We start from the raw sequence: 24,870 nt of genomic DNA on the forward strand, positions 1-24,870 counted from the left end.
TTTGATACACGCCAGCATCATTCATCATCCATTGACTGCCTGGATGATAGGCTCTTAATTCCTTTTAAGGACCTGTGTTTTTGAGGATGTGCAGTAGGTACTAATGGAGGCAAGAAAGTCCGATATTAGAAAATCATATACAGTAGAGTCTTGATTATCCAAACATCGATTTATCCGAAATGTCAGTTATCCAAACGCAGCCTTCCAAAGTTTTTGGGTAGGAAAAATCATAAAGTCTGAATATATAAACGTTGTACACATTTGCTTGTGTGTTTTTTGAGCTTGTAACCCACTCATGTTTGAAAAATATTCTTTATTGGCCACTGGAATCGTTGAAAAGTGTATTCCCTGTGTACAGGAAAAACAAGATTTTATCATTTTTTTATCCGGTTCAATTGTATGTTTTATTATCTGAACTACTTTAGGTCCCTATTTGTTTGGATAGTTGACTCTCTACTGTGTTAACAAATAGAAAAGGTTTTCTAGTTAGTGCCAGCAACATAACCAGTACCAGTTCAGGGCTAGTTGTTCTCTGTTTTTACAGTATTTGTGCGAGTTGCTATCCTGTGGCCTTTCTTATTCCTTTATCAAGATTCATTTATCAGCCACTTCAGCATGTCTGCCCAGGGATTCTCCTCTTTTAATGCAGTCTCATGTCAAAATGTTCTTCAAAGGGGTTTTGCATAAGAGGCCTCCTAGAAAACTGGTAACCTTTCATTAGGATCTTAATTTTGTATTAGAGAAGCTAACACTTGCTCCATTTGAACCAGCTAAGGCTCTTGACATGCAAAACAGTTTTACTTATTGCTATGACCTGTGGTAGAAGATTCTCTGAGTTGCAAGCTTTTATGGTGAGTCAGCTCTATTTCATTCTCCACAAGGAGAGGGTTTCTTTGTGAACTAAAGTAGTATCCAATTTTATTTTAAGCCAAACTATCTCCCCATCTTATTTTCTGAACCTGACAATGAGGGAGAAGGGATACACCACACCTTCGCACACAGGCAACTTGAGTACTGTCATGACAGAACTAAATCTTTTAGATCTTCATATCCGTTGTTCATTTCTTGACCAAGTAAGAAGGGACAACTTGCATCAAAACAAACTATTTCCAAATGGTTGTCTAAGGCTATGATCTTTTGTTATAATCCTCATAACACGTCTCTTCCAGGCAGAGTCAAGGCCTTGGCTTCATCTATGTGGTTGGATTCTAGAATTATTCTAGAAGCTGCTAGGTCATCTGTACATACTTTTACAAAACACTATAAGCTTAATTCCTTCTGTAGGTCTAGAACAAGCCTTGCTAGGAACATTCTGCAGAGGCTTCTGGACTCTTCTCCTTCCACCTCCCAAATGTAGTTAGCTTTAGTAATCTAGCCATATAGCTAAGGCTACTGTAGCAGCGATCAGTGTAAAGGACATAGCACAGTTGTGTAAGTTGAACTTTCCATAACAATAGATGTTTGAATGATCAGTGCTGCAGTAGCAGCTCTCTTCATCATCTCCCTTGTTTTTGGTGTGTTCATTCCTAGCACTGTCCTTTCAGGGCTCGGCCTTAAATGTCTCCTGACAGGAAAGCTTTGAAGGGCTTTGCACCCAAACTTGGCTTTTAGTCAGTACAGTTCAAGCTGCTTGACAGTTTGGGTGTGTGAAAGGTTCCCTGAAGCCTTGGAGGCTGACCAGCTGTTATAGTCTTGGCAAAGTGTAACCCATATAGATAAGGCTACTGCAGCAGTGATGATTTGAACATCATCCGATATGGTAAAAATCAAATTACACAACTGTACTTTTAAGTGTTTCATCCATCTGATTTGATCTTTCATCGTGTTCTGTATCACTGTTGATATGCTTCAGCTTTTTTGTGCAGCTGTAAAGCATACAACAAGCATAGATGTAGTGCACCTCCCTACCATTTTATAATAAGGTCTCTGCATTTGTCATTTAGATACTGTTGTATCTCATTGTTTATTAAATTGCTGCTTTTGTTTTTCTTTAGGTTAATCCCCTTTCTCATCATGAATGTTTAGGTCCCAAGATGCTCGTTAGCAGAGTCTGTATTTTTTTTATTTTGTCAGGGTCACAAGTGGAATTTTGTTGGTCATTCTAAAGGTTTCTCCTGCTAAAAATGTACCACCACCAGAGACTATTTTTCAAACCTTATTCATGTAATCCAAAGGTTTGGTATTTCTTTCTGTGAGCATTAATGCTTTCAGTAATCCGACCAAGGAAGCAAACTTTATCCTTAATTTCTTAGAGAGTTTTTGCTTTGTTGCATGTGGTAGAAAGCGCTACTGTGAACTATGTAAACAAAAGCTGGTTAAAAAGTAACCATCTTAATTCGAAAGAAAACAGGAGTGTCTGTCTTCGACATACCTAGGTATAAAAGGTTAAGTGTTTTTACCACTAGCATAAAAGGATAAAGCCCTGACTAGAGCCCATGTGACCCATGGTCAGCTAGTGTCTCTCTCAGGTGCTTGACTGGGCAGGGGTGCGCATCTTGGGGGTTAGTGATGGTGGGTGTTAGTAACTTGTCCCATGATTCCAGTGACACGGTGTCACTGGAGAGTAGATAGAAGCTTGTCATTCTTTGCCTAGGTCAAGCAGATGTGAGTGTGACCACGCAACCCTGTAATGGTAGGCCCCATCTGCACGTGTAGGCAAAAATTGCAGTGGTGTGAATTTTGATGTCGCCACCAGGCATTGGGGGTTAGGTTCATAAATAAAAATGATCTAGTGAGAGCAGAAAGCACCATCGTGGCTGGCTAGAAGATCACCTTTTAGAGGCTTTGATGGTCCACATGCATAGGGGCAAAAGTTCTACAATTTAATAAAAAAAAAAATTGGGTAAATTCAGGTTAAATATGGGCTAGGCTTGCAAGGTCTCTAGGGCCATTAGCTTAGTAACCTTATATGAACCTATTTACCCTTATTTTTGGAAGGTTATTTTTGCCCCCAAGCTTACCATCAAGCCTACCCTTGATCAGGCGTACACTGTCTGACAGGGGCACCATCCAAGCAACCTTGAGGCATCTTGAACTCTCAATAACAACAAGGAAAGGTTTTCTGTTTTTCTAACCTAAACCCAGCCTAGTGGTGACATATGGTCAGCACGTACGTCATTGCAAGGGGCCATCTATGCCCTCTAGACTGCTCATGTGTACTCCCACACATATGCTGACAGAGGCTCCCATCACCATCTTGGGTGATTTCCCAGCACTGGTTCCCTGAATCATGACAGCTTTTTGTGGTCCAAAGTTCTTGTCATCAGAGCAATCGTGTCTCTCCTCCAACTTCAAGATGGGCATGCCGGTCCACCCTGCCTGCACCAGGAAGCATGCAAACTGCTAATCAAGTTTAAGTCACTTGGACATAGTCAAGGCTTTATCCCTATCTGCCCCAGCACAGGTTATATTTACCCATATTCTGAGGAACCAGAATGAGGATTTCATAACATCTCTGCATACCCTTTTTACTGTTTACACATAATTCCTCACAGAATTGAAAAATGGATTAAATCATTTATCCACAGAGTACAGAATAGTACATAAAACTAGCAGGAGAGTTTAATGCCATTCCAAATCTAATAAAAGCTGTATCCAATCACAGACTAGCTCATTTCTGTAAAAGCCTGTTCCATCAAGTTATTAAACTTTCTAGTAACAGTGTTGTTGAATCTGAAAACTGAGAAATCCTGATCAGTCTAAATATTTATAGTTGCTTCTAATAGAGTTCTTGGTCTAATGCTCAAGACTGAGGTAGGTACCTGACTTTGGTGTGATAATGCCTAATTGCACCCTTTTCTAAAAATCATAGACTAATTACCATGCACATGCTCACACATACACGGATGTCACAAATCATTCAAGGGAAGTTGACCAGAGATGTGTAGATGGTCGGCTACCATTTTGTTGGTCATTCCATATATCCTGCACGAAAAAAATGTAGACCATCAACACAGAGACAATCTTTACAAGTATAATGTGTGAGAAGAAATGTGTAGCTAGTAGGGCTGACAAAATGAAGGAACAGGGAGACGTTTAAGGGATGGGTAACACTCAGTATGGAAGAGTAAATATGAGTGACTGTTCATTGAGGGGTAGGGTACCAAGGAATGTAGCAGGAACAGTGGACAGAAAATAATGAAATAAATTGATAAGATAGAGAGTCATCAAATGGAGGAGTAATTTAAACTGCTTTTCAGCATATGAAAATGAAAACTGGTTCCAAAGGCCCTGTTGTCATAATGTAAACTCTCACAGCCTTGTGCAATTGGAGGAGATGAATAGAGTAAGTGATTACTGGCATATTGAAGTGCTGAGAAGGTAACAGGAATGTAGATCTTGATTTTACAAATGGAAGTTACAAAGTATATCCGTAGTGTGGTTTTATGACTGGAGTGTGAGGAGATAAAGAAGATGAATGGTGATAGTGGCTGAATGTGAGTTGGAAGTGAACTGAGTAGTGCAGTAAACACTGTTATTGTAATGTTTAGAGTTTACTACTGATTTCCTCTAAATTAGAAAGACGGATAGTACCCTAACTCTTTGCAATGACTAATGTTTGTTGCAGGTGTAGGGCAAAATACTTGGATATAGCCAGTTATGTGTACTTAGTAGTGTCAGGGGACCAAGTGTCTAGCTTTTGTGGTGCTTTGTTTGCAAAGGTTAGTATGGAAATCATGTTACTAAGAACAACTTTAGCAACTTAATTTTGACAATGAGGATTTTTTTGTGAGGATTGGCTGGCACAAAGAATGTGGTACCATCTGTACCCACTCTTGTATGTGTGTTACCAGATATGCAGAAAGTAAGCTGTTTATAATTCCCTAACTTTTTCTGCAGGCTTAAGAGAATCAGAGTGGCATTTTATAGAGATTGGAAACCTGATCAGTATGTTTTTCATGGGCTGCATCTTCCCTGTTCATATAATCCGATCTGGTTCTCAGCACTTTAGAGTAAGGAGATAACCCCATCTCTAGTGACTGGTTTTGAAAAATAGGCTTGTTGACAAATTGGACGAAAACTGTGATTTTTGCAGATTGTTTTGGTGAGTTTGATTTACAAAGCTGAAGCATGCAAGAGCCCTGTAACTAGTTCTTGTTGAAAAGATAGAAAAGTAGAAAAAAAAAACTGTTTTCCTGCATTAGCCCTGACTGCTGTCTGAATGGCAGCAAACCTTATAGACTGGAGCCGTTTGAATGGCAGCAAACCTTATAGACTGGAGCCGTTTGAAAGACACTGACTGAATTGACTGAAAAGATGAACAGAATTGTATTATTTCATGCACTGATGTTTTGATATCATAATCTTAGACAATATTTTGAGCTGATGACAGCAGACTTCCTAGCCTGAAATTTGTATGTTATTTTGTTTCATTGAGTAATTTATTTTAGTCTTACCATTAAGAACATATGCACACAATGTCACTGACATAGTTTTTCTGTTTCCATTTCTTAAAACAATGCAGAGAATTATCTGATGATGCAGAGAATTATCTGATGAAGTAGTGCATATGAGTATTGGTTTTCACTTCCTCTCCCACATATTGCAAAAGGGAATAAAATGGTATTGATTGCAGGTTTTGTTTTTGTTTATTTCAGAGAAGACGTCTTGCTGCAAACATTTTTTGAATTGCAGAAGGAAATGGTTAATCTACGTTCAATGACTGAAGTGCAAGCTAAGGTGGTAAGAAAACTGACTGCAGACCAAGTCGTGAGGAGGAAAGGCAAGTAAAAAAACATGATGGACTAGGTCCTGCATTAACCACTATTCCCATTTAAAGAACAGTTAACCATATAGTTTCAGAATTTCACTTAATAGCGCATGTTAAAACCAGTGTACCCTAAGTTTTAGCCCTCCCTTTTTCTACACTGGCTTCTTCTTATGCTGGTGAACTTCACACTTGAGGGTGTTGCTGGTGTGCTGTCATCAGTATCCTGTTCCTCCTGTGGCTTTTCTTCTCAGGCAAGTGTTACTGTTGTATGTGACTCTGAGATGTTAACAGTTTATTTGTATGACATTTTTTTACTCTGATTTGCATAAAAGTATGTCTTTACATGTGTATAATAAGTTAACAAATTGCATTGTTCATCTTCAGAGATTATTAAACTGATTTAAGCCAAGTGGGATATAATGAATGTATTGTGGAATACCTATCTTGTATACTAAATTGAAGAAAAATAATGTCCTTCAAGAGTTGCTTTTCTTCATGAAGACCTACTGTTTGATACTAGGGAAAGATGCTATAGGACCTCATTAGGGCTAAAGTTTTTATACCCCTTAAATGTTTTGCATGCCTACAGAACAGGAGATGGTATTATGTGAAATACTTAATTTTTCCTGAAGGGAAACCAGTCGAACATTGACTTTTCTTTTGTAAAACTTTGTAGCTTGTAGGCAGGCTTTTAAAGAAAAGGTGATTTGTTTGTTTGTAATATTGCTATACAGAGCCTTAGGAAACCATCCCTTGATCAGTTACATGAGTGATGGGCGTTCAGATAGCGTACCTGTAAAGGTTTTAACATTGCTGTTTTCTACTAAGAATTTCAGCATGGCAGTCTTAAACAAATGGTAGAAAAGTAATATGCAGCACTAACTTTTAAAAATAAGTAGCACTGGAGCCTGCTTTATAGGAGCTTGACCAAGACTGATGTAAATATAGTCTGTGATCTGCTTTCCGTTGTATTTTAAAACTTCTTTTTCAGTCGATGACAAGAGAGTATATGTATACATGCACTCGTGAATGTGTGCATGTGCATATATACACCGACTTTTAGTGCAGCCAGTCAGCATATTTTTTGAAGCTGGAAAAAAGATGGAGTACCTAAGGTGAAGCTATGTAGACCTTGGGAGATCCCAGACCCTGGAGTTCTTGCCAGGGTGGGCGGCAGTAGAGGAGGATCATTTGAAATTAAACTGCTTTGTAGCATAGGGTATTAGTTCAGCAGAATTACTACTTTTTCATCTGTAGTACTGAGATAATATGCTTAATGCTATGCATTCATTACAGGAAAGCACACATTTGTATTGCTATTGCTCATATGTATCTTCACGGAAAGTGTCCAAAAATCAGGATTAGAGTGCCCTGTCATTACAAATTGAATATGACTAGACGGATGCTTCTTAACAGCTAATTAACAGTTTTCCTTGTACATGCCAGATTGACAGCCAGAGGAGGACTCAGATTGACAGCCAGAGAAGGACTTGTACTATAAGAAAATGAAAGTGATAATGCTAAATAAATGTTACAAATTGTGTAAAATGTGTGAGGTGTGTGAAGATCAGAAATAAACTGTCAAGAAATAGAGAAGAAAGAGATGATGGGATGTAAGTAGTACAACGAGGAAGTTCAATATTTAAATCTAATATAGTTTTATTGTTTAGTAAAAAAAATAGTTGTTAATGACCTAGCGACCAACATGAAGCATAGGCTCCTTAATACTGTGAGAAAATGCACAAATCCAGAGTTCAGTCTATTTTCAAAAGCTGATAGTGTTCTGAGAGTCCTGACAAAATAAGAAAATTTATTCAAGCTGGACGAAGTAAAAGATGAACCTGCTTCTCCTAGATGTTTTGATAGATGGGAGTAGAAATAAACAGATTTTGTCAGCTGCTGGTGGTGGAGAGGTACAAAACCCTGACCTACAGCCCAGCCAACACAAGTTCATTTAGCAGTTTGACGGGCAGTGCATCAGTAAAGTATGGGTGGTTCAGTGATCTTTCATTGCAGCAATTCCTAGTAGAGGATGGGGATGTCACAATAAGGGGGTGGGCGTCTGAAGAGAGGAAAATGGTGGTAGGCATAGATGAACTGCGTCTGTGGTGGATCAGTACACTCCTTGTCCCCACTGCACTCTTGCCATCGGATGTACCATGGACCATAAATCGGAAGGAGAAAGCAAGCAGGGTATGTTGTAGAAATAAGACCCCCCCCCCCCCAGCTCATAGTTAGCACAACCCCCAGGACGTGGTTAGGTTTCATTCTGGCCCTGGCAAAAATGTCAGTGTTAGTCCGGGGGAAGATTACCATAGCCAGTGGAGCACTAGGGACATCTGTTTAGATGACCTAGAGGAGAAGTAGTAAACCAAAAAAAGGCCTTTGTTCCTGAGATTTTGCCCACTATCCAAAAGGGTCAAACCTAAAAGTGAAGTTTAAAATTGAATGAAATGGTCTTAGTAACCACAATTCAAGGCCCTGATGGTCAGAAAAAGGACAGGGACATAGCAAGGTAATGTTGACTTTTCAGCTAAGATAGTTGATAATGACATGTATCGGTCTGTCTTCCTCTCTCAGAAGTTAACAGAATACGAAGGGATTCATTGTCTGGGACTATCCTTTATGGGTTCTTTGTTGGGTATGTTTGTCTCCTGTAATCAAAATTTGCCTTTTTTTTTTCCAGTAAAATTCCACAGTCAAAGATGTCCCTGTACCTACACCATCACATTCCATATCATAATGTACCTGCTGCTTATGTTCATGCATTTCCCAAACCTAACGCTTTTTTTATTTGTTTTAATTTGCTGCAAAATCATTTGAGATATTGATCTTTGCTTTCTTTAGTAAAGTCCTGTGCTTGTCTGTCTAAACATCACAGTAAGTGTGTAGCTATCCTGTCATTAGCCAAGACCTGGACTGGAATTGCCAATACTATCTTGAAGAGCATAAAAGTACCAAATGCCACAACTGTCTGTGGTTCAGCCAGCTACATGACATTTAAGGAGAAGACAATTGTTAGCCCACTTTGCAGATATGATGGCCACACAAAGCTCTTCTCATTGAGACCTGCAGGTAAGTCATCTTGACAGCCCCAGACATATAACAGAGTATCACTACAGGAATGAATACTCTGAGCAGTTCCTAAACCTCCTAAGAGTAATGATGGTGTTCAGTTGGTGCCCTGAACCCTACAGGTAGTGCTTTCTTCTTGACTACTGAGAGGTCAAGTCTGAAAGAGATTTTATCCACATTTAGAGACATTAGGATCAGGAGAGGTGCATCCTAAATGTTCACTCTGCAACATGCATTCTGAAGCTCTTGCACTTCTCCAACTTCATATAATCAGCTGAAGTCTGTGTATGGCCAGCTTGATCCTAAAACACAGTTGCTGATGTTATCTGTCACTGGAACTGGGGTCTGTCCTACTGGCACCAGCCCCCAGGCCTGCATGCACAAGCTGATCATCCCCCACAAGGGCTTATGCCTTAGAGCCTTGACTTCAGGTAAATGTGTGATATCTGTTGGAAGTTTGGGCCATGGGTGCAGGACCACATATTTGGAGAGTTCAGTCTGATGCCTTTTCCAGGTCCAGCACAGAAGTTTCTCACCCTCTGCTGTTTTTTGATGGCATGTGGTCCAATAACCATTTCACAGTCTCCTGGTGGCTAGTACTAGTCCATCATCTGTTCTTCCTAAGTGAACTCACACCCTGAGGTAGTTGAGGTCATGAATACCCCCATGCCTTCGGGGTACTATGAAAACTCTGGGGATTGTGAGGCCACAAAGAAGGATAAAGATAAGGAGTCACACATTCATCCCTTCTTTACAACCGATCTCCCCTTTACAGATGCTTTCAACTGACTTCCCCCCACCTTCACTGTAGAGATTCTCTCAAGCTTATGAGGAAAAGGTAAGACCAGCATCAAACCTTGGAGTCCTTACTAAAAGCTCCTTGTGGTATTTTTTTGGGGAAGAAGTTTGAGGAGCCTTGCATTATCCTGCCCTTTAACCAGTCATTTGTGAATCTGCCATGGCAACCTGAAGATGCTCCATTTCTGCCCCTTCAGCCATTAAAAAGCTTGATGCCCTTTACAGGCTGTCGCCTACAAGAGGAGAAAAACTAAGCATCATAATGCTAATACTGCTTGATCTGTTTGGTCCCAAAGACCACAACATTTTCACCTTCCTGCCTGACATGCTAAAAACTCTTCAAAGCATGGCAAGAATGTATTTCTTTGTCACACTGGGACTTGAGGCCATCAACTTTCCACCTCGGTTTTCTCTGTTCCAGTCCCATCTGTTGAGAGCAGAAGGCAATCACAAAGTCTTTACTTCTGTCTTTGTTCAAAGAGGACCTCCACAAGAGGCTTTTTACAGCTTCGGCTGCACAGTACCTTATGTACTACTGCAGTCTTACAATGCTGATGTTTTTTGTAAGGCCAGTCTTAGGTGTGTGCCTTTGTGGAGTGGCTGATTTTGTTTTCATCCTTACAGGAGGAACTTTGGGACAAGATCCTGGATGCTCCTTTCTTGGAAAAATTCCGTTTTGGTCAGACATTCTGGTATCTGTTTGATTATCTCAAGAGAAGAAAATATGCCTACATCTCTGTGGATAGCCTGTGTTATCCCCGCTATTCTCATCTTGAACCCTTCAGTTTCTAGACCAGACCAACCTGAAGAAAAGGAAGATGCCTTCTTGTTGTTCAGTGAATGCCCACAGGTGTCAGTCTTGCCCCTCCAGTACTGACTAGTCACCCAAGATGATGACTCATCTGATGACCTTATTTATTTTCTGACTCCTGTCTGGAATTGGCAGTGATTGACAATTCGTGTTTTTGACTTTGAAAACCATGAGAAAGGACTTTGGTTCCCAACTGTATCACCTTCAGTTGCATTGTATAGCTCACTTGACTCCCAGAAAGGGCCTCATTGGAAGACCAGTATTTCAGAAAGATTGTTGTAAATAACTGCACTGTAATGCTCAACAGAGCCTTCAGATCTTTTAATGTTTACATAATGGTTGGAGATTTTGTTCCTGTCTCTTCCTGCTTTTAAAAAGGGTGGGTGACTCCTGCTGGTATATCTGCTATATATTTTTTCAAATGGTAATCCTGTAGAGGATTGTGTTCTTGCTCTAATAAGATGCCTGGATGGTGACATTGGACACTATTAATGCCTTATGACACAGCAGCAGCAATTGAGGACCACACAAGTTTGCTCTAGGTGGGCATCATTTCCAGTACAGTGTAATGCCTTTTTGGGCTTTCCTTATTACCCAGTTTTTACCAAGAGTTCGACTGTTGTAGCCAGGGACTTGCAGTAATAGGGTCTCCTAATGTTTCCTTATCTTGAAATGTGATCTTTGGTAACCCTTTCCAGGCACTTCCAGTAGGTAACCTTCATTTGAATGCATTATTTTTAGGGAGGTTATCTGGAATTCATTATAATAAATTCTTCCTGATAGTGGCTCAGAGGATGTTCTTTATCAGTGTCTCAACATCTTTTATTCCTCTTCTCTGGGAAAAGGCAGAGCAAGTACATAGGCTGTGTGACAGCACAGTGCAGCGTCCAGAGCTGGATTCTACTGTACATTCTGTGCTTGGTGGCAGATGTAATGTATGTGGTTGTGTTTGCATGCCAGAGGCTGCAGATACTGTAGTTCAGTGACTTCAAATCCCTCACAGAGCTACCTGTGGTGATTGACCTTTGTTGTTGGGCACTGGAGTGGTGGCTCCCTTTTTACATCTGAAGCTGTCACAAATACTGATGACAGACATTTTGTTTTTGAGTTGGGGACCTGTGCAACTCGCAAATGTTGCAGAAAGTATGGTTTCTCCCATTGTGAGTTTCCACATCAGCTGTTTGGGTGCCAGAGGAGTGCACATGACACTGGAGCCCTTGGACAAACGACTGCTTCTGGGATCTTTTATCATCATGTCAACCTGTCATGATACCTAAACATGCAAGGGAAAGTTCTGCCATAACACTGGTTCAAAAACATGTTCCTCTTTTGGCATTGGGCCAAAGGCACAAGATATTTCTAATTAATATGAAAAATACCAAATTCACGAAAACCAGAATGAACTTCAGAAAAAAAAAAGACAAAATAATGACTGTCCACACAGATAAAAAGTTAAGCGCTTTCCTTTGTTTTAATCACAGCGAACTTCTTCAGAACTGACCAGTAAACCAATTAGTCAGGTTTAAATAAAAAATTTGGTTAATAAACTAGTCAAATGTCCATTCATCTAATTATTAATGAATACATGCCATTTTCGTAAAAGCAAAAATATAAAATGTTAAATGTAACACTTGACATATGTGCAAAAAGCAAATAGCACATACAAATATGTGCTTGCTATAAAAATGTTTGTCAAATAAACCATTTAATAATATAGTCTATTTAAAAGACATTTAACATTTAAGGTCTCATTTAGACCAGGAATGTGATCTGTCCTAAGGAAAACCTGCCATCTGACTCCTTGTTTTCCAAGGCATTATTGAATTCTGTAACAAATGGAGTCAAATCTATTTCATCCAACACCAAAAATACAAGATCTTCATCGTGTTTCACTGTTGCAGTCATTACACTTGGGTTATCCTGCTGGCAGGCTACCTGCAGTCGGCCTGAGTTCCAAAGTCTTGGTCCGGTGTCTGTTGCTGTCGCCTCTTCCCTGACATCAGTGCGCCAGGGGTATAAAAGATGCAACCGACACCATTTTCTTCAGTCTTTCTTGCCGGGCGCTGCCCGAAGCAAAAGCAGTTCGCAAGTGTCGATCGGCCGACTCCTGAGATTTTCGAAATTGAGTTTCAGAACCGAAGTCTTCAATAAAGCTAAGTACCCCGTTGGGGAAACTTTTTCTTGCTCCAGACCGATGTCAGAAAAAGTTAACAATTGTATTTCTTGTGGGAAGCAAATACCTCATAAGGATTTTCACTCTTACTGTATTCCTTGCCTAGGCCCTGATCACAGCGTTGCTAGCTTTCGGTTTTGTGCTAGATTTAACCAACGCACTATTAAGCGTCTGTTCAATTTTGCATTTCATTACTTTGGCCGAAGATTTAATTATATAATGTCGTCGGACCAGCCGGGAACCGGAGTTTACAAAAAACGCAAGGACAAGGAAAAGGATAGTCATCCGAGGTCCAAAACTGACGAGGCCTCTCCTAGGCCAGTCGCCGGTTCTCAGTGAGGCGCTTTCACAGCCCCTGGTGCCCGCTACCTCAGAGCCACAGGCCGCTTCCGACTCCCACATGGAACCGACTGGGCCTCTGGATACTCAAGGTATTGGACACTCAGAAATCATTCCCTCAGATGGGTCCGGAGCCGCTGAGCAGGCATCGGCTTCTGAGGGTGTCTTCAGACCTACACAACTATATATTAAGCCATCTTCGGCTTCAAAGACAAAGACTAAAGCGGCTCTAAAGACAAATAAGTACAGCATTCTCCTACTCAGACTTCCATGCCTAAAAAACAGATGCTCAAAATGGCCGAAGACCTAATTACTTTGATCAGGGGCTCCCATCCCCCTCCTGATAAGAGGCCTAGGCAAGAGACAGAGTATGATTCTTCTGATCAGGTTTCTATTTCCTCTGATTCCTCTTCTGAACAGGATTACTCCATGCTTCCCTGTGAGGATTCTGATGCTGAAGAATCCATTCCTTCAGCCTCTCCTCCTGAGGATTATTCTTTTGGGGAAACCCTGCATATCATGAGGGAGCATTTCCACTGGGAGAGCCAAGATTATTCTGAATCTAAGAAAAGGCTCAGGGACTTTCTGCTACTTGCTCAGCACAGACCCCTTGCTATTCCACCTGTTCTAGACATTGTAGATGTATTTTCAGAGTCCGGCCTGTCCCCTGACTCTTTACCCCCTGCACCTGCTAAGCCAGACGGATACTACAGATTTATTCTCATAAATTCCTATATTAAAAACCCCGCTGCTGACCCAGAAACTATTTCTCAGGGTCCTAAGGGGGTCAAAGCTTCCACTGCAAAAAACCTTGTCCCCTCTGATAGGGATTCTAGGGCTCTAGACAGATGGGGGAAAAAATTCTACACTTCTGCTACCCTGGCTGTAAGGGCTTTAAATTGTCAGTTTCATATGCTTAAATATCAGCAATATTTAATGTCACTGCTTAAACAGAAATTGTTGACAAATACTGCATGTTCAGAAAACAAGGAATTGCAGGATTTATTGCATGCAGCTGAACAAGTGGGAAAGCATACTTTGCAATGTGGTTATAATTCACTGGAGGTCTCTTGCAGGGCCGCTGTTACAGGTTCTGTTATTAGAAGGCATGCTTGGTTAAAGGAACAGAATCTGCCTGATCATGTTAAAGCAAAATTATTAGATGCACCATTACAGCATGATACTTTGTTTGGTACTAAAGCAGAAGAGGTGTTGAAAAAAATGGAGGATAAAGCAAAATCCATGCAGACAGTCAAGGATTTCTTACAGGTACAGCCACCCAGGTTTAGCAGGAACTGGCCTTCTAAAAATTAGTCCTTTTCAGTGTCAGACAGGCCACAAAGAGGAAGATACAGGCGTCCCAGAGGCAGATCTCAGCCCCAAGGCTCATACAGGCCTAAACATTGGGGTGCTCCTACCTCCAAAAGCGGAGAAGACAAATCACAGCCTTACAGGAAACCGTCCCAATGACTTTCCTCTACCAGATCCAAGCACTTTTCTTTTGGCAGCCCCCTTAGGGGGAAAACTAGCACTTTTTTCATCAAATTGGCAAATGGTTACCCAAGACAAATGGGTCCTGAACATAGTGTCCCAAGGCTACAGGTTCCATTTTCACACTCTACCAAGGTCAAAGGGTATGCCAGACCTGCCACACAATCAATGGGCAGAGGCACAAAAACAAATTACAGCCCTCATGGACATGAGGGCCATTCAGCAGGTACCACCACAAGAGCAGGGGCAAGGATTTTACTCAAGACGTTTCCTAGTACCCAGAAAGGACAAAACCTGGAGACCAATACTGGACCTGTCTATACTAAATACGTTTCTGGAAGTTCCAAAATTCAAGATGTTGAGACTACAGCAGCTACTGCCCATGCTGGGCAAGAAGGCTTGGCTCGTAACTTTGGACCTAAAAGAGGCATACCTGCATGTCCCAATCAGACAATCTTGCAGAAGATACCTCAGATTCATAGCTGGCTCAATGCATTACCAATTCTCTGCACTGCCCTTTGGCTTATCTACTGCGCCTAGGGTCTTCACAAAATGCCTGGCACCAGTAATTGCGTTTTGCAGACAAAAAGGAATTCAAATATATCCCTACTTGGATGACTGCTTAATTCAAGCAGAGAACAAAGATATTCTTCTACAGCATCTGGCGTTTGTAAAAAGATTACTAATTGGCCTAGGGTACACAGTAAACGAAAAGAAATCAAAACTAGTGCCCTCTCAAGAGATAATATTCCTGGGTGCAAGCTTAAATATAACTGCCCAGATGGCTTATCTCACACCAGACAAACAAAAGGATCTGACTACTTACTTCAAGAAATTGGCAACAAAACCCACTTATCTGCAAGGAAAATCCTGCAGGCCTTGGGTTTCATGGCATCCTGCATTCTACTAATTCCATATGCCAGACTGCATATGAGGAAACTACAATGGTATCTAAAAAGTGTTTGGACTGAGCATTGCCATAGCCTGGAGACAGTAATTGCACTCATTCCCTGCCTGCAACAGGAGTTTTGATGGTGGGCAGAAGCCTGTTACCACAACAAGAGTCTGCCATTCAGTCTACCCACAGCCAGACAGACACTAACAACGGATGCATCAGATTATGCCTGGGGGGCCCATATGGCAGGAAAATGTATTCAGGGCACATGGCCTGCAAACCAGATGCATCTTCACATCAGTCAAAAAGAGATGCTAGCTGTTCAAAATGCCCTGACAGCTTTCAAGTACCTGCTTCATCCAGGACAGTTACTGATAGACAGACAACACTACGGTCATGTGGTACATAAACAAGCAGGGAGGTACACATTCCTACCCCCTCTGCAGACGAGCAATAACCGTATGGGACACAGCATTGGCTTTTCAAGTTCATCTGCAAGCACAATTCCTGCCAGGAAAAACAAATACTCTGGCAGACGAACTAAGCAGAAACCTCATGGATCCCCACGAATGGAAACTGGATCCACAAGTCTTCAGCATGATAAGGAAATGGGGATGCCCAGACATAGATCTATTTGCCTCCCCTCACAACTGCCAATTGCAGAGATTTTGCACAAGGATTTATCACAACCAAGCATGGAAAGTGGACGCCCTATCCTTCAGCTTGAAAAATCTAACAGTATATGCCTTTCCTCCACTGCCTCTCCTTCCCAGGGTACTCCTAAAGGTCAGACAAGAGAAGCCAAAAATGATACTGATTGCACCAAACTGGCCACCCCAGCACTGGTACCCAATCCTAAAGAGCTTGTCTCAAGGTCCAGCATGGATATTGCCTCAAACTTCTCACTTGCTGACCCAACAAAACAATCAGATCCTGCACAGCCAACTCAGGACCTTAAATCTGGCAGCATGGCGGGTAATGTAGCCATTCAGAACACTCCTCTTTCAAAAGCTGTTTTGGATGTTATCTTGGAGGCCAGGAGGCCCAGTACCAGAAAATCTTATGCAGAGAGATGGAGGAGATTCTTTGCTTGGAACCAGGAACAAGGCATTGACATGTGTGTACCAAATATCCCTCAGATTTTGCAATACCTAACTGAGATGTTGAACAAAGGCCTTTCTTTCTTATCAGTTAAGATTCATGCCTCTGCCATTTCAGCCCATTACAATGCGGAACCACCTATCTTTTCTCATCCTTTAATAAGGCAGCACCTCAGAGGGGGCCAAAAACCTTAGGCCTCCAAGGAGAGCACCAGTTCTGGCCTGGGACCTCAATTATGTTTTGGAAAAACTCACACTGCCTCCTTTCGAGACAGCATCAACAGCAGATATAAAATTCTTATCCTGGAAAACAGCTCTGCTCCTAGCAATAACCTCTGCAAGGCGAGTCTCGGAGTTACAAGCACTCATGGTTGTGGAACCTTTCATCATTTTTCATCCAGACAGAGTTTCTCTGAGGACAAACCCTGCATTTATGCCTAAGGTGGTGTCCAGTGTGGCCCTCAACCAAACCATTCACTTGCCTACCTTTTGTCCAAATCCACAGAACAAGGGTGAGAAAATTCTGCATTCTTTGGACATACACAGGCAGCTATGCTTCTACTTGGACAGAACTAAAGCTTTCAGAAAGACAGAGCAACTTTTAATGTCATATGCTGCGGGATCACAAGGAAAGGCTATCTCAAAACAGACTGTTTCTAAATGGATAAGCCATTGCATCCGTTTCTGCTATTCTCAACATGACAAATCAGTGCCTAAGGGCATTAGGCCTCATTCCACCAGAGCAGCAGCCAATTCAGCAGCCTTCCTCAGAGGAGTACCAACCAAAGATATCTTAGAGGCTGCAACCTGGAGTTCACTGCACACCTTCACAAAGCACTACCACTTACCTCTTTACTCTAAGTCCAGAGCAGGCTTTGCCACTGCAGTCCTGCAGGGCCTCATAGCCTCTCCTAATCCTATTTAGCCCAGCCACCCATCCTCAGCTTTGGGATTCAACCCAAGAGTAATGACTGCAACAGTGAAACACGATGACCATAGTAGAGTTGTGTACCTACCATAAATGTAGATGTTCGAGTGTATTCACTGTTGCAGTCCAGGTTACCCACCCACCATCCCCCTTTTCTTTGCTGGGTTTGTCTGCACTTCTCTGTCCTATACAACCTATTTGGTGTATTTACTTGTAGATGAAGGGGCAAGAAAAACTGAAGAAAATGGCGTCGGCTGCATCTTTTATACCCCTGGCACACTGACGTCGGAGAAGAGGCGACAGCAACCGACGCCGGACCTAGACTTTGGAATTCTGGCCGACTGAGGGTAGCCTGCCAACAGGATAACCCAAGTGTAATGACTGCAACAGTGAATACACTCAAACATCTACATTTATGGTAGGTACACAACTGCACTTTTCTAGTCTAGACTTTTCCTGGTACCCAGAAAAGAGAAATCATGGTGTCCAATTTTGGACTTATCTACTCTAAACACCTTTCTGGACATTCCAAAATTCAAGATGCTGACTTTTCACCAGTTACTTCCTATGCTAGGCAAAGATACCTGGTTGGCAACTCCAGATTTAAAAGAGGCTTACCTGCATATCCCAATCAGGGAATCTTGCAGAAGATACCTCCGCTTCAAAGCAGGCTACTTGCATTACCAGTTCTCTGCACTACCCTTTGGCTTATCCACTGCGCCCAGGGTCTTAAGTCCCAGGCTCCAGTAATTGCATTTTGCAGGCAAAGAAATATTCAAATATATCCATACCTGGACGACTGTCTAATTCAGGCAGAAAACAAGGACATTGTTCTAAAAACATGTGGCGTTTGTAAAAAGGGTTCTGTCTTGTCTTGGGTACACTATAAACGAAAAGAAATCACAACTGGTACCCTCTCAAAAAATTACATTCCTGGGTGCAAGCTTGAATACAACTGCCCAGATGGCTTTCCTTACACCAAAAAAGCAAATTCATGTGGTGACTTACTTCAGAGAGATGGCCACAAAAACCCTGCTTTCTGCAAGGCAAATACTGCAAGCCTTGGGGTTCGTGGCCGCCTGCATTCTTCTAATTCCATATGCAAGACTGCATATGAGAAAACTTCAGTGGTATTTAAACAGTCTATGGAGTCAACATTGTCACAGCCTGAAAACAATGTTTCCTCTGCATACCTTGCCTGCGCCTAGAGTTCCTATGGTGGGCAGAGGCCTGCCACCAGAACAAGGGACTGCCATTCACACCACCCCCTGCCGCCCAAACCCTAACTACAGATACATCAGACTGTGCATGGGGGGGCTCATCTGACAGGGAAGTGCATTCAGGGCAAATGGAGCCCAAATCAAATGCACCTTCATATAAATCAAAAAGAAATGCTAGCTGTACAGAGTGCTCTGACAGCCTTGAAGGACCACCTTCATCCAGGACAATTACCGATAAAGACGGACAACACCAAGGTTATGTGGTGCATAAACAAGCAGGGAGGTACATACTCCTACCCCCTCTGCAGACTAGCTATGGCATTGTGGAACACGGCCTTGAGCTATCAAGTACAACTGCAAGCTCAATTCCTGCCAGGAAAGCTGAATACTCTGGCAGACGAAATAAACAGAAATCTCGTGGACCCACACGAATGGGAGCTGGAAACATGGATTTTCAACATGTTGACATGCAAATGGGGGACCCCAGACATAGATCTTTTTGCCTCACCTCAGAACTATCAGTTGGACAAATTTTGCACAAGAACTCATCACAAAAAAGCCTGGAAAGTGGATGCTCTGTTCTTCAGCTGGAGAAACCTATCAGTCTATGCTTTTCCCCCTCTGCTTCTGCTCTCCAAAGTTCTACTAAAAGTCAAACAGGACAAACCAAAAATGATTTTGATTGCTCCAGACTGGCCTTGCCAACATTGGTACCCACTCCTGCGCAGTGTGTCTCACATTTCACTGTGGCACCTGCCTCAGACACCTTCCTTACTGTCTCAGCAGCGCAATCAAACTCTGCACCTGAATTCACTTTTAACATCCCTCAGCAAACCTGTGATGGATGTCATTTTGGAGGCGAGAAGACCTAGTACTAGAAAATCTTATGCTGACAAATGGAAAAGATTCTGTGCCTGGAATCAATCTCAAGGGATAAGCACAGCAGTGCCCAACATTCCTCAGATTTTGCAATACTTAACTGAGATGCTTCACAAGGGCCTGTCTTTTCTTCCATAAAAATCCATGCTTCGGCCATTTCATCTCATTACAACACGGAACCTCCCCACTTCTCTCATCCTCTGCTAAAGCAGTATCTCAGAGGGGCCAAAAACTTGAGACCACCCAGGAGAGCTCCAACCCCTGCCTGGGACCTTAATTTTCTATTGGAGAAACTCACTCTCCCTCCTATCGAGCCAGCTGCTACTGCAGTCTTAAAATTTCTCTCCTGGAAAACAGCCTCCCTTTTAGCAGTCACTTCGGCTAGAAGGATTTCTGAATTACAAGCTCTAATGGCAGTGGGAGCCTTTCATCATTTTTCATGCGGACAGGGTATTTCTCAGGACCAACCCATCCTTCATGCCCAAGGTGGTATCCAGTGTGGCTCTTAATCAGACCATTCATTTGCCAACTTTCTTTCCCAATCCACAGAACAAGAAGGAGGGGATTCTGCATTCATTGGATGTACGCAGACTACTTAGATTTTACTTGAACAGGACTAAATCTCAAAGAAAATCTGAACTGCTGGGAGCATTTGCTGCAGGGGCGGAGGGAAAGGTTATTTCAAAGCAAACCATTTCCAAATGGATAAGCCATTGTATTAATTTCTGCTATAAGCACCATGGAAAAACTATCCCCCAGGGTATCAGATCCCATTCCACCAGAGCTGCATCTACTTCTACAGCCTTTCTCAGAGGTGTACCTACCAGGGATATTCTAGAAGCTGCTACCTGGAGTTCAGTTCATACTTTAACCAAACATCATTTACCAATTTTCTCTAAATCCGGAACTGGCTTTGCCACTGCTGTTCTGCAGGGCCTTATAGCCTGTCCTAATGCTGTATAAATCCATCCACCCAACCATAGCTTTGGAAATCTACCCAAATGTAATGACTGCAACAGTGAAACACGAAGAACATAGTGCAGTTGTGTACACTTAAATGTAGATGTTCGAGTGAATTCACTGTTGCAGTCCTGGTTACCCTCCCTCCATCCCCGTTTTTTTCTCTTACTATGCCTCTACTTTCTTTTTACTACACTTATAAGACTTTTTGGTGTATTTGCGTTTGTTTGGAGGTATATTTTTTGTATTTTAAATTACTTATATATATATATATATATATATATATATATATATATATATATACATACATATACATACATATATATATATATATATATATATATACAGACACACATATATTTGGCTTCCTATATCTGGAGCAAAAAAAACTGATGTAATGGCGTCAGCTGCATGTTTTATACCCCCTGAAAACCTGACGTCATGGAAGAAGGGACAACAACCGACGCAAGACCCAAGACTTTGTTAATCAGGCCAACTGAGGGCAACCTGCCAGCAGATTACCCAAATGTAATGACTGCAACAGTGAATACAATCGAAGATCTACATTTATGTTAAGTGTACACAACTGTACTTTCCCACCTCCCAACAGCGGAATCAGTTTTGAGGGCCCTAGGCTCTATGGCGGCATCCGTAACTCTTCTTCCATGTGCTCGGCTACACGTGTGGATTCTTCAGTGGACTCTAGCAGTTCAATGGTCCCTGTTGGAACTGCCATTGACTTGTCCTATCCACCTAAATCGAGTGTGTCGGTCATCCCTCATATGGTGGATGAGCTCTCCGGACATTTTGGAGGGATGACCCTTTGTTCCAGCCCTGGCCCAAACTACAGTGACCACAGCTGCCTCCCAACTCGGGTGGGGGGCATTCTTCGGGCAGGACAGTCCAAGGCCTGTGGTCTCCCATAGAGACCAGCTTTGCATATCAGTGTCCTAGAGATGAGGGTGGTCCTTCTAGCATTGCAGGACCTTCATGCCTTCCTTCCTCTGGGGACAGTTGCCATTCATTCAGACAACATGTCAGTAGTCTGGTATATCAACAAACAGGGAGGGACCAGATCTTACCCCTTTTGTGGCGAGGCCATGAGAGTGTGGGAATGTGCGATCTCCACTTGTCACTTTCTCATCGCAATGCACATTCAGTGATGGTCCTACATCCTAGTGGACAGGCTAAGTCGGAACATTCTGATGCCTTACAAGTGGTCTCTGAATCTGTCAGTAACAGAACAAATCTTCATCATGTGGGGTCAACCTTGCTGCGGTCCCTTCGCATCTCCTTCCAATGCAAAGTGCAGCAAGATGTTCATCGTGTTTCACTGCTGCATTCCTAACCAATGGGTTATCCAGCTCCTAGTAGCCTTCGATTGACCAGAATATCAAAGGCAAGTAAAGATGACATCAGCTGTCATCTGTTAAGGACATCCGATGCAAAAGGAGGCAGCTAACGTCACTTCCTCTGTCTTCCTTGCTGCGGAGCCCAAAGCAGAAACATTTTTGCATGAGTGCCGGTCGGCCGTTTACCTTTTTGGTTTCCGACTACAAAGTTGAAGTCAACTACAGCTAAGTACCCGTTGGGGATCCTCTTTTCTTGCCATAACGAATTTTAGAAAAGGCTAATAATTGTCTTGCCTGTGGAAAGCAGATTCCTCATCGAGATGTTCATTCCTATTTTATTACTTGTTTAGGCCTTGACCACAACATTCCTAATTGTGATCTATGTGCTTCCTTTAATCCGCGTACTATTCGTCGTCTGGCTAAGCTTTTAGCTAAGCATTTTGGAGTGTGGCCTAATTTTGACGGTGTGGCGTCCACTGGTCTTCATGCTTCAGATATCCCTAAGAAGCATAAGGACAAGGACTGTGACAGGCTTCAGAGGGCCAAGTCTTCAGATGATAAGTTGGTCATCAGTCCTGCGGTAGCCAGTGAGGTGCGTTTGCAGCCCCTGCACTCCATGGATGTTCAACCCAGGCCTCGGTTGAGACCATTTCGGAGTCCCCCAGGCCTCCGGCTTCCAGTTTGTCTTCTGACCTTCTGCCTGTTGCCTCTTTAGCTGGATCAAGAGCCGCTAAGCTGGCTCCATTGTCCAAGGCCTCCATTCTTCATTCTGACAGCAGGCTCATACCGACTACCTCTGCCACTACTTTGGCGGTTGCTAAGCCTCCCGTGTCCTTCAGACTTGCAAGTAAATCCTCCAGTCGTAAGCCTGTGAAGAAATAGGCTCCAGTTTCCTCTCGTTCCCCTCAATCTCAAATGGTTAAAATGGCTAATGGCCTTTTGACTCTTATTAGAGGTTCACAGCCTCCTCCTTCAAAATGGGGTAGGGATGTCTCTCCAGAGGATTTATCTTATTCAGGTTCTGATACTTCTAGCATTTCTACTGATGAGGATGTTTCTCAGGTTTTTTTCTCCTTTTGAGGATTCTGATGCAGAAGAATCCTTTCCTTCTGCTTCTCCTCCAGAGGATTTCTCTTTTGGTGATACTTTGAATACTCTCAGGGAGCATTTAAAATGGGAAAGTCTGATTTATCCCCAATCTAAGAAAAGGATCAGGGAGTTTTTGGATTTGCCTCAGCATAAGCCTCTGGCTATTCCTCCGGTTCTGGAAAATTCCTGGACTCCGAATTCGGTTCCTCCTGCTCTCAGGAAACCTGACAGGTTCTACAGAGTCCCTGATTCTCATTTGTTTCTTTTTAGGAATCTGCTAGCTGACCCAGAGGTTATTTCTCAAGGGCCTAAAGGAGTTAAATCCATTGTTACCAAAACTCATGTTCCTTCCGACAGGGAATCTAGGATTGTTTTTTGGTGACCTACGAATAAAGTGTTTTAGGCAACTTTTGGAATAATTCATCTTATGTCTCATTCCCTTATTTGGTTCTCCACAGCGAACCTTGTTTATGGTTTGAGTGTTCCTTTTGTTTGCTATTCCATCTCCTTGCTGGTTTTAGGGAATCTAGGAACCTAGATAGGTGGGGTAAAAAAGTTTATACCTCTGCCACTCTTGCTATTCGGTCTACTAATTGCCTTTTTCATATGCTTAAGTATCAGCAGCACACCTTTGGAGGCTATTAAGTCAAAGATCACAAGTGTGCCTCTTTTGGCAGAGAGTAAAGATGTGCAGGATTTGCTGAATGCTGCCAGTCTTGTCAATAAACATTCATTACATTGTGGTTTTGACATTCTAAAAGCCTCCTGCAGGGCGACAGCTACTGGATCTGTTATTAGAAGGCATGCCTGGCTCAGGGAACAGCCCCTTCCAGAGCTTGTCAAGTCTAAGCTTTTAGATGTACCTTTACATAAGGACAGTCATTTGTGCAGCAAAGCAGGTTGAAGTGCTCAAAAAATGGAGGATAAGGCTAAGTCTCTGCAAGTTCAAACTCCTCCCTTCTGCAGGAAATACCCTTCTAAGAGTTGGATGTTTTCTGATACCAGCCGACAGAACCATTCTAGAACTAGAAGTTACAAGTCTTCTAATGGGCAGGTGGCTACCCCTCAAAGGTCTAAGTGTTGGCATGCTTCCACTTCTACGGCAGGAAGTTCTAAGCCTACATCTCAATCCAAACATTCTCACTGACTCTGTCCAACTTCTGCCTGTTCCTGCTTGCCCGGAGAGCCCTTTAGGAGGAAGGTTGGCCATTTTTGCAAATGTCTGGACCACCATCACGTATGACAAATGGGTACTCAGAACTGTATCCCTAGGACACCGGTTTTCATTCCACACCTTTCCGGTACCCAAAGGATTCCCGGGCACTCCTCCAAACCAAAGGGCAGAAGTAGAAATGCATATTTTGTCTCTGTTACATCTGGGAGCAATAGAATCAGTTCTTGCTCAGCAGGTAGGCCAGGGCTTCTATTCCAGATTTTTCTTAGTTCCAGAAAAAGAAGGCACCTGGCGTCCTATCCTAGATTATCCATTCTGAACTCTTTCTTGGTAATTCCAAAGTTCAAAATGCTCACTCTGCATCAGTTGCTACCAATGTTAGACAAGGACTCCTGGCTGGTAACTTTGGATCTCAAAGAGGCTTATCTGCACATCCCTATCAGGGAATGTTGCAGGCAATACCTTTGTTTCAGCGTGGGCAAGAAACATTATCAGTTCTCTGTGCTGCCCTTTGGCTTATCTACTGCTGCCAGAGTTTTCGCAAAGTGCCTAGCTCCAGTCATTGCTTTTTGCAGGCAGAAGAAAATTCAAATTTATCCATACCTGGACGACTGTCTAATTAAAGCAAATTCTCAGGAACAGCTGTTGAAGGATCTGGAATTTGTAAAGACTCTTCTCTTGGCTACACTCTCAACAAGGAAAAATCAAAAATGGTGCCAACCAAGGAGATAACATTCCTGGGAGCGAGTCTGAACACAGCTGCCCAGATGATGTATCTCACCCAGGAGAAGCAAGCAACTCTTCAGTTTACTTCAAGGATTTGGCAAGCCTGTCCCAGCTCCCTGCAAGGAAATACCTGCAAGCTCTGGGATACAT

At 42.5% G+C, this 24,870-nt stretch overlaps 1 protein-coding gene across 3 annotated transcripts in view; it reads left to right on the top strand.

Moving 5' to 3' along the window:
- The window catches only part of AZI2 (5-azacytidine induced 2), a 1,152,833-nt gene that overhangs the window by 968,887 nt on the left and 159,076 nt on the right, over nucleotides 1–24,870 (top strand). For all 3 annotated transcript variants that reach the window (XM_044064752.1, XM_044064755.1, XM_044064753.1), the window contains one exon: nucleotides 5,598–5,722. In XM_044064752.1, the coding sequence (XP_043920687.1) occupies nucleotides 5,598–5,722 (125 nt within the window). The remainder of the gene's footprint in view (nucleotides 1–5,597; nucleotides 5,723–24,870) is intronic.

This window comes from Protopterus annectens, chromosome 3.part0 (assembly GCF_019279795.1).
Source record: "Protopterus annectens isolate FY-2018-M chromosome 3.part0, PAN1.0, whole genome shotgun sequence".
NCBI classification, from domain to species: Eukaryota; Metazoa; Chordata; order Ceratodontiformes; family Protopteridae; genus Protopterus; species Protopterus annectens.